Source organism: Cebus imitator, unplaced genomic scaffold, assembly GCF_001604975.1.
Source record: "Cebus imitator isolate Cc_AM_T3 unplaced genomic scaffold, Cebus_imitator-1.0 Scaffold372, whole genome shotgun sequence".
NCBI classification, from domain to species: domain Eukaryota; kingdom Metazoa; phylum Chordata; class Mammalia; order Primates; family Cebidae; genus Cebus; species Cebus imitator.
The window spans coordinates 632,164-642,365 of record NW_016107687.1 but is presented as its reverse complement, the minus strand read 5'-3'; the positions used below and the strand labels follow the sequence as shown (position 1 = coordinate 642,365).

Below are 10,202 nucleotides of genomic sequence, written 5' to 3'. Positions count from 1 at the left end.
TTGGTAGGGGGTGGGGCGGGGATGGAGTCTCTCTCTGTTGCCCAGGCTAGAGTACAATGGCACAGTCTTGGCTCGCTGCAGCCTCTGCCTCCTGACTTCAGGAGATTGAATTTGTTTTTAAAGTGCTGCTTAAGAGACCTGACATGCATCCTATGCTGGATGGCATATATGCTGCATTAAAAAGTTTAAGCAAAGTTGGTAATTCAGTGCATATGAACATAGCCACTAGGAATGAAAACAGATTGTTTTCTTACTGTCCCCTCATTTTTGACTTCAGTATCTCAGAGCCCTAATTGTGACCTTTTTTGTGTGTATAATAGTCATCAGTTGAGGATGTTGTTTCCTTTGAGCCTGTAGCCTAGACATATCCCCCAAGCTTTAGTAAGTTTTGTGGTTTGGCCTCTCAAATGGGCCCTGACCTTTTGTCAGTAGCTTCAGAGGCATGAGCCTGGGGCCAGCAGTCAGCTACAACATCAGGAGGCTTCTTGAGTCACCACATCTGCCCTGCAGACCTTGCCTCTGGAAGCACTTTGCCTGGTGCGTTAACTGCTCTCTGAGGTCATTCCCTTGGGGGCAGTCTTCAGTGATGTTCTGCCACAAACCTCTAAGAGAAGAGAACAAAGGAGCATTTCACCTTCCGGTTTTGTTTTGATATTCTCCCTCCCTAAAGTGCCACCATCCACCCAGCTAAGTATGTGCTTCTCTCCCTGCTTCAGAATTCAAATGGGATTTACACTGGCTTCATTAAAGTACAGATGGAACTCTGCAAACCTCCACAGACTTCTCCAAACTCTGGAAAACTCTCTCCCAGTAGCAATAGCTGTATGAACACACTTCATATCAGCAGCACAAACACTGTCGGGGAAGTGATCGAGGCCCTGCTCAAAAAGTTTCTCGTGACTGAGAGCCCTGCCAAGTTTGCACTTTATAAGCGTTGTCACAGGGAAGACCAAGGTACGCTGCCAGCTTAAAGGGAAAATGGTCTGTGCTTCCACTTCCGTCTGTTGTTCTCATTAGCAGAGGGAGGACTGGTGGGTCTCATCCATGTGGATTGTGTCAGAGCCTGGAGTCCGATGCTGGAAGCCATGGTGATCTTAGCATGCACTTAGTGCTTCCTGGCTGTCCACATTTTTGAGTTGGACAGCTGTGGGTCTGAGGAGCTTAGAAGCATTCGTAGATGATGGACAGTTACAGAGTATTTTGTGTTGGGGGGGATGGGGTGGGGGCTGTTTTTTATTGTTAAGAGGAGTGGCTTTGATTTTAATTTTCTTTAGGACACAAAAGAGTGCCTCTGTGCTTGAAGTTTTCAGTAGCACATTCCATATTTGATGTGCATTGGTACATGGAGTGGTTCGGCAGATGTGTGCTTGCTGAGACTTTGCGGATGGGAGGCACCTGTGTATCACAGTGCATTTCAGCGTACTGATAGATATGGCCCAGCCCTGGGCTCTCCTGTTTCCTTAGCTTGTCTCACTTGCCATTACATTGGGACATTTTGGTACTCTGCCAGCACCCCAGAGGCTCAAAAAATGAGTGAATAACATTTTGATCTAGGGTCTGACTAAACTTCATAACCACATTCATGGAGTAGAAAGAGAATAATAAATTACTGAATGAAAATGGAATGAGATATTCCAGGTCAGGCAGAGACCAGAAATTGATACCAGTGGTGGAGAGGAGTGAATCCCTACATCCAATTTGAAATCAGGGTGTGTATGTGTGTGTACAATAAACTATTTAAGCCTTCTTTAGATTTTCTGGGTAAAGCCTAATGTAGCTATAGAATAAACTGTATTAACCTGGACATGATAGTAATGTTCTTCAGTTACCCAGGATGCAACCCAGCTAATTGCTGAGCATACATCTTTTTAAAAACATACCACAGGGCTAGACCCTATGGAATACAAAGATGAACAGGCCAGGGTTCCTACCTCCAGTGGCCACAAGCTTAGTGGTGTGGGGGAAATTCATATCTACAGGGAAATTGGCACCTGCAATGCAGTGCTTCTAGAAGTGCCGAAATACTGTAGAGAGGCTCGATGGCGTTTTTATCTGCCAGTTTCTTTGTTTGCTCACCTAGACTTCAGCTGTACAATCTGAAGGTAATGGTGACTTGTTGAAATATTACCCCCATGGCTGGCAAATCCTTCAACACTATTGGCAGTGTCAGGGAGGGAGGGAGGGAGAGGGGAGAGAGAGAGAGAGAGAGAGAGAGAGAGAGAGAGACAGAGACAGAGAGACAGAGAGAGAGAGAGAATGTCTAGCATCAGACATACAGCTGTGCTTGAAGCTACCAGAGCTTGTATTCTGATAGCTAATTCTTAATTAATCTGTAGAGAGATTTGCTTCTAGAACTCTGATTTTATGTTCTTTGGATGGTATATTTTTGTTTTTCATTTGGTTTTTGTTTGTTTTTTGAGACAGTCTTGCTCTGTTGCCTAGTGGTATGATCTTGGCTCACTGCAGCCTCTGCCTCCTGGGTTCCAGCGAATCTCCTGCCTCAGCCTCCCAAGTAGCTGGGATTACAGGCGCCTACCACCATGCCCAGCTAATTTTTGTATTTTTAGTAGAGATGGGGTTTCACCATGTTGGCCAGGCTGGTCTCAAACTCTTGACCTCAGACAATCTGCCTGTCTCAGCCTCCCAAAGTGCTGGAATTACAGGTGTGAGCCACCATGTCCGGCCTTGGTTTTTGTTTTTCAGACAGCATCTTACTCTGTTGCCTAGGCTGGAGTACAATGGCACGATCATAGCTCACTGTAACCTTGAACTCTTGGGCCCAAGTGATCCTCTTGCCTCAACCTCCTGAGGAGCTAGGACTATAGCGGGGCACCATTATGCTCAGCTAATTAGAATTTTTTTTTTTTTTTTTTTTTGAGACTGGGCCTTGCTATGTTGCCCTGGTTCGTTTTGAACTCTTGGCCTCAAGGGATCCTTCTGCCTCAGCCTTCCAAAGTGTTGGGATTATAGGTGCGAGCCACTATGCCTGGCCTATTTTTATTGTTTTTAAAGGAGTTGTAGACCCTTTTTTAGGTTTCTTACCTTGTTTTCTTTTTTTTCCCCCATTAAAAAAATTAATTTATTTTTTGAGATGGAGATTTACTCTTGTTGCCCAGGCAGGAGAGCAATTGAATGATCTCGGCTTACTGCAGCCTTGCAGCCTCTGTCTCCCAGGTTCAAGCAATTCTCTTGCCTTAGCCTCCCCAGTAGCTGGGATTACAGGTGACCACCACCATGCCCAGCTTAATTTTTTGTATTTTTAGTAGAGATGGGGTTTCACCATGTTGGTCAGGCTGGTCTCAAACTCCTGCCTGCCTCGGCCTCCTAAATTGCTGGGAGTACTTGTTTTCTAAAAGGAAGAGCAGACCTAACCATAAGCATATTTTGGGACTAATACATATTAAAATTTGTTCTTGAAAATAATTTCTTCCTTAATCAAGGCACAGTTTATATTTGAAGAGAAACAGAATAGATTTCATTCTACTGTGGGCTACTGGTGTTAAATAATGAGATGAGCCGATTGGTGACTTAGAGGCTGGGGTAAAGTGATGGTTACCTTGACCTGGAGGAGGGGATTTGAATGGGGGTGCAGTCTCAGGAATGGCTGAGCACTCTGTAACATGCTGCTTGTTTTCCTTACCCAGTCTACGCCTGCAAGCTCTCAGACCGGGAACATCCACTCTACCTGCGTTTGGTAGCAGGGCCCAGAACAGACACACTTAGTTTTGTTCTTCGTGAACATGAAATTGGAGAGGTAAGTTATTGTTGACTATTGCTTTAAACTATACAGAACAGCTGGCCCTATTTGATTGCGGTAGCCTATTGACTTAGCTGTTGGTGGGGGATGGGGAGTGAAGAGAGTTGGAGGGCAGGGAGAGGAAGAGATTGTGAATCGTCAGAAATGACCCCAAAGTTAGCCTACGATGTTAATCTCTCACTACCTTCTATTAGTCTGTCATTTTCAGAGGTGGGAGAAAATAAATATTTTTTACTTGATCTCCAATCCAGAGACATTTTCACCCCTTCCAACCTCCAAAATACTCCAGTCCTGCTGAACTTTGAAAGTTGACACTTTCCATGTGTTTGCTACTAACAAAAGTCTCCAGGCTAATTCCCTTCTAAAGGGAAATAAAAGGAAATCCGATCTCTTTACCATGGAAGACATTTAGCTTTCTAGAATCTTTTCTTCCCCCCTCGCCCAGTCAGCTGATTAAGAAATTATGTTTCCATGTGCATCATTTGCCATGTTGTCTCCAGGGAGGATTGTATGTAGCCATTTCAGTAGAAGAAAGAAGGCACTTGAGCCTGCCCTCCAGATCAAGTGTCAGCTCTAAATGACACTTGAGCATGTCCAAGCTCCTGCCCCAGTCTTCTGTCTGGAACAGGAAGTGGTATGAAATGTCCTGCATGGTGCAGTTGAGAATACGGTCTCTAGGTTAAAAGTTAGGAAAATGACTGTTTCCTGCTCTTTGTTAGATGAGGCGTCTGACCTCAGGTAGATCTTCTAATCTTTTAGCCTTCAGTTTTAAAATCTGTTAAGTGGGACTAAACAGTTTACAAGGTGGCTTCTAGTCACAATTAGAAATGTATACATGTAAGTGAAGAGAGTTTTAGGAAGACAGTGGTTTTAGATGTTTTCGAAGTTTCTTTCGATTCTGGTGTTTTGAAGCTTTTCAAGAAATACAGACTCATTTTGGGGAGCAGGCGGGGTGCAGAAGTCTGACTTGGCTTTGCAGTTGGGCAGCATTCCCTCTGCCTGCTGAGGCCAGACTCATTAGCATAGTCTATTCAGTGTTTCATTTTTCTTGTCCTTAGTGTTTTAAGTAGCAACTAGAACTACATTGGACAAGAATTTTATTAGTTGTCTTATTTTATTTTAATTATAATTAGAGATAGGCTCTCTTGCTACATTGCCTAAGCTGGTCTCAAACTCCTAGGCTCAAGCGATGCTCCCACCTGAGCCTCCCAAAGTGCTGGGATTACAGGTGTGAGCCACTGCACCTGGCCTTTAGTTTTGAAATTTACTTTACATTTGGGTTTCTAGTGGGTTTCATCGTCCTAGACTGCTGTACTGGATCTCTGTATGGTATTCTCGTTTCTCAGTTATTTAAGGCAAACTGAACTGAAGGAGGAAACTTTTCATAGCTGTTAGGGGGTAGGAGGGATATTTATATGATGTTTTTATTTTGGAGACTTCAACATAAGCGAAAAATAAAATGTTAAAAATTTTAAATTAGCAGATTACTCTAATGTAGAAGTTTTGCTCTCCTACTCCATGTTGCTCATTTTCTTTAATAACCAGCCTGAATTCATCTCCAGAAATTCTTCTACCATGGAGCCCACGTGGATTTACTTACTTTCTCTATTCAGTTGTGTTTGGTTATCTTGAGCCTTTTCCCTACCCCATCCGACGGCAATTCTCAGCCAGGATCCAGGGCCCCCTTTGGGAGAAGAGGATGTGTTTGGAAAAAACCTCCTAGGTGATGCTAGATACCCTCCTTGACATTCACTGCTTTTATTTTTTTTTAATTTATTTATTTATTTTTCCTTTTAAAAAAAAACTGGGTCTTGCACTGTCGCCTAGGCTGGAGTGCAGTGGTGCAGTAATGGCTCACTGCAGCCTCAAACTCCTGGGCTCAAGCAGTCCTCCCACCTCAGCTTCTCGGGTAGCTGGGACTGTAGGAGTGTGCCACCACAGCCAGCTAATTTTTAAACTTTTTGTAGAGACAGGTTGTCACTATACTGCCATGGCTGGTCTCGAACTACTGGTCTTAAACTTCTGGGCTCAAGCGATCCTCCTGCCTCAGCATCCCAAAGTGCTGGGATTATAGGCATGAGCCAGCATGCCCAGCCTAAAAGATTTTATTTTGTACCTGCTAAATAAGTACTAGGTGTTGTTAGGGACAAGGCTCAGAGCCTCAAGGCAAGAGATAAACTCCAAATAGCGAGAAGTACGGCAGCTGTAGTGTAGGTGAGGTGCAGGTGAAATAGATACTAAGCAAATCATTGTAATTTAAAAATCTTGGTTGTGATCAGGTTCTCTGAAGCCTTCTGACACACTTAGTCCCGGGTGGGAAGAGAGGGGAGGAAGTTGTGGAAAGCTGCTTAGAGAAAGTGGCGTTTAAGCTGAGATGGGGAGGATTAGTAGTTCATAGCCAGGCAAAGTGGAGAAGGGTAGAACGCATGCCACTTGGGTAGAGAGTGAGGCTCAGTGAGAGAGAAATGGGGCTGGAGAGTTTAGAGTCTTTCAGACTTAGCCTCAGCGACTAAGGATGGTTCTGAGCAGGAGAGGGTCTTGGCCAGATGTGCATTTTACAAAGGATGTTCTGTTTGGGGAGCAGATCGGGGAGCCTAAGAGCGGAGTGAGGAGGCCAGGTAAGAAGCTGTCCCAGTGATGCAGGAATAGATGATGGCAGCTAACGCCAAAGGGCTGTAGAGAGAGAGAAAAGCAGGCTGAGTGGAGAACTGTTTGGGGGTGATGCGATTGATTACACGAGGTAAGAAAGAAGTCAGTTACAATGAAGACTCAAGGTTAATATGGAAAGAGCGTTGTTTTTTTTTTTTTTTTTTTTTTTTTTTTTTTTTGAGACAGAGTTTCGCTCTTGTTACCCAGGCTGGAGTGCAATGGCTCGATCTCGGCTCACCGCAGCCTCCGCCTCCTGGGTTCAGGCAATTCTCCTGCCTCAGCCTGCTGAGTCGCTGGGATTACAGGCACACGCCACCATGCCCAGCTAATTTTTTGTAGTTTTAGTGGAGACGGGGTTTCACCATGTTGACCAGGATGGTCTCGATCTCTTGACCTCGTGATCCACCCGCCTCGGCCTCCCAAAGTGCTGGGATTACAGGCTTGAGCCACCGCGCCCGGCCTAAGAGCGTTGTTTTTAATACTGCTGGGGGGAAATCAGGTGAGGAATGAAAGTGTCTAATAGACTTAGGGATATGGAGGTCTACGGCTTTTAGGGAGACCGTCTTGAAGAACAGTAAGGAGAGGGTAGGAAGGTGATTGGTGTGAGCCGAAAGGGAAGTAGATGGTGTCCTTAGGCTGGCAGCACCCCAGCTCTTGCAGACCACACCTTCTGCAGCATGGTGCTGGGAGGAGAGGGCAGCTGTACCTCCAGGAGCTCCCGGTCAGTGCCTAAGTCTGACTGAGCTTTAAACACCTAGAGTTTTTCTGTGTTTCCTGACAGTGGGAAGCCTTCAGCCTTCCAGAGCTCCAGAATTTCTTGCGGATCTTGGACAAGGAAGAAGATGAGCAGCTGCAGAACCTGAAGAGGCGCTACACAGCCTACAGACACAAGCTGGAAGAAGCCCTCCGTGAGGTGTGGAAGCCTGATTAAAGCAGGGCTCCCTGCCCTCGAGGCCCCATGTGGGACAGACCTACAGAACAGCACCAAGAGCCTCTGTTCTCAGAGGGCTGCTGTCTTGCCCCAGTATGCTAGGGTCCTCCCCTTTTAATCTGTAGATTTTGTTCCCCAAATCTGGTCACACAGCATCCTGCACCTTAGTGTCTCATGTAAGGGACTCTGCAAGCTTGTTGTTCAGCACCGCAGTGTTACCTCTTGGCAAGCTGTGAACCTGTAGCCTCATCAGGAGCATTCGAGGGTGCTTGGAAGCATGAACTCTGGGGTTTTTTTTTTTTTTTTAATTTTCTTTTAGTTATTTTAATTATGTGATGATGCTGTTAAGCTTATGGATGTGCAGATGATTTTTAAAAAAGCTTAACTAGGAGTCTATCTTTCTGAATACTTGTCCTGTTTTGAAACTACCTGTCTTTTTTTTAACGTCAGAGGAATTGATCCATGTGAATCAAAAGGCACAGGAATCTAGGAACTCTGAGGAATTTATTGTGAAGGATTTTGTTGGGGGTTGACAGAGAGGAAAGCGTAAGTTTGGAGAAGGTGTGTGGCGTGGTGGCGAGCGCTGTGGGCTGTGGAACGTTACTTGGCTTTTCAGTTAGGTGTAGTGGAGAAAGGGGTAGTTGCTTATAAACGAGTTAAAAGCATTCAGTGTTGAGATGTTAAACCCATTTTAGGATCTCTTGGTTTCCTGGTGGGTAAAATGTGGGAACAGAGCCAGAGGCAGAAGCTAGAACAGACAGAGGGACCCGTGAACTCCGCAGCAGACGGACCGGAGACTCGGGCAGGTGGAGCCTGCTGTCCTGGGCAGACGTGGGCCTCACGCAGCTGGAACTGACCCGCTCCTCTGCCCCTTTGGAGTGGAAGGTCTCATTGGTGTAGCTTCTCTGCATAGGCAGGACAGTGACCGCAAACTCTTGTTAAGTTACATACAGTGTATAGTTTACCCCCCACAGGTGGTTTTCAGAGTTGAGATGGAATTTTGGCAGGGGTGGTTGTTTTTCCCTTGATTGCTAGCTAGGATATTTATCAAGTACACTTTTGTGACAATCACTCCCTTCCCTTTTATTCCTCCTTTCCTTTTTCTTCCCCTTTTTCTCTGTCCCACCCTTCTCTCCTTCCCTCTCCTCCCCTCTCCTCCCTTTCCCTTTCCTCCCCCTCCCTTTCTTTTCTACGTTGAAATCTGTTCTTACATAATGTAGAACAGGGCTATTGAATAAAGACCCAGTCCTACCAAATCTTTAGTTCTAAAGGACAACTTGATTATGAGTAGGAGGGCCCCAAGAAAGGGAGGAACGTCCATACCCAGCTAACCACACAACAGGGCTTCACTATGGAAATATTTTAACAAAAGTACATGTTATTACCAACCAAAGAAATTGCAGGTGCAATAGAAGCCTTCCTTAAAACAAGCTAAATAACCTCATTTTATGCAGCAGTTTAATCTGAGAACAGAGGGAAAGGTGTGCAGCGGTTCCAGAGGGGCCTTATATTCTATTTTTAGTCTAAATATTTTTTGTTTATAAATTCCCAAGGAATTGTTAACACTTTGGTGACACCTAATGGATTCTTTTTGAAATTCCAAGGTGCTGCAGTTCTTTGCCTAAGTGAACTGTGCCTTTTATTGCATTTCTGTTCCTCTCTTGGTGGCTCTTCTGACTTTTCAGAGAATACCCATCTTGTTGGAGGCAGACTTACGTTGTTGTTATGCTGTGCCACACAATTTATTAAGACAATCATATCTTCCTAAGCATTTAAGGAAAGTTGAAAAAAAATAGAATTAGCAGCTATAAAATATGTATGGCACATCTTGTTTAATTTTGCATGTAACTTCTCTTTAGTATATTGATGAGGTTTTAGTGACATTGTCACCTAACACTTTACCTTTATTGTTCAGGGATTGCCTTTGTGATTTTTATACTGGTTTTACTGCTCAGACTGTGGCCTGGGTTTGAGTATATTGTTAGCAGCCACCTGGTTTTTTACTTATTCATCCCAGTAAACTTATATTTTGTGAGGCATTTGTTTCTCAGATTAAGACACTGTTAGAACCTAAAATAGTAGCTGATGGGTATCTGTGAATTTTTTTTTTTTTTACTTGAAGTAGACTGTCTAACTAGGCATCCTCATCTGTATTTATCCAGAACCTCACCCACTGTCATGTGCACTACGAATTGCAATTTGGAAACTTACTGTATTGAAATTCTGTCAGTTAATGTTTCTTGAAGAGTGATGTTTTTTCCCAAACACTGGTAATTGCAGCCGCATTTTTAATGTGTAAGTGAAGAAAAAAGGCCGCTAAGGCCAAAGATTTTTAAAGAATCATTGTACAAATCATTATGTTAAACTATCTAAGCTTTGCTGTAATACTGTTTTCTCTTCAGTATGTGATGGTACAGGAAAGATGTTAAATGAAGGGGGTAGTATTGCAGGAGAGCATTTTAAATGACAGAAGTAAAATGTTATAATATTTATAATTTTGATGGGTTTATTTTTGTAGGGAAGATTTTTCTCCCCTAACATTGTTTATAGAATGGCAAAATTGTTTCCATTATTAAAAACTGAAATTATTAGTTGATGTTTGTGTGTGCTTATTTATGATAATATGCTAGATTTAAAAAGGTCACAGGAGTGGGATGAGCTGCTTTTGCAGAGCACAGGGACACATGCTGGAATGCAACAGCTTTTCCTAGGTTTGGGTTGGTTATTTGTTCTCCCAGATGTCATTTTCTGTTTGCCTTATCCTCTGGGGAAAAATAACCCTAAGATCACACAGAATATTCCTATTTTATTTAAAACAATTGTTTTAATTATTGAAATATATACATTTAAAAGTATATAAAGCAT

The 10,202-nt window shown here is 43.7% G+C and overlaps 1 protein-coding gene across 3 annotated transcripts in view; it reads left to right on the top strand.

Moving 5' to 3' along the window:
• The window catches only part of RASSF3 (Ras association domain family member 3), a 195,502-nt gene extending 185,569 nt beyond the window's left edge, over positions 1-9,933 (top strand). For all 3 annotated transcript variants that reach the window (XM_037730975.1, XM_017507307.2, XM_017507306.2), the window contains 3 exons: positions 717-954; positions 3,645-3,754; positions 7,188-9,933. In XM_037730975.1, the coding sequence (XP_037586903.1) occupies positions 717-954; positions 3,645-3,754; positions 7,188-7,337 (498 nt within the window). In that variant the 3' untranslated portion in view covers positions 7,338-9,933. The remainder of the gene's footprint in view (positions 1-716; positions 955-3,644; positions 3,755-7,187) is intronic.
• Positions 9,934-10,202: the final 269 nt, after the last annotated feature.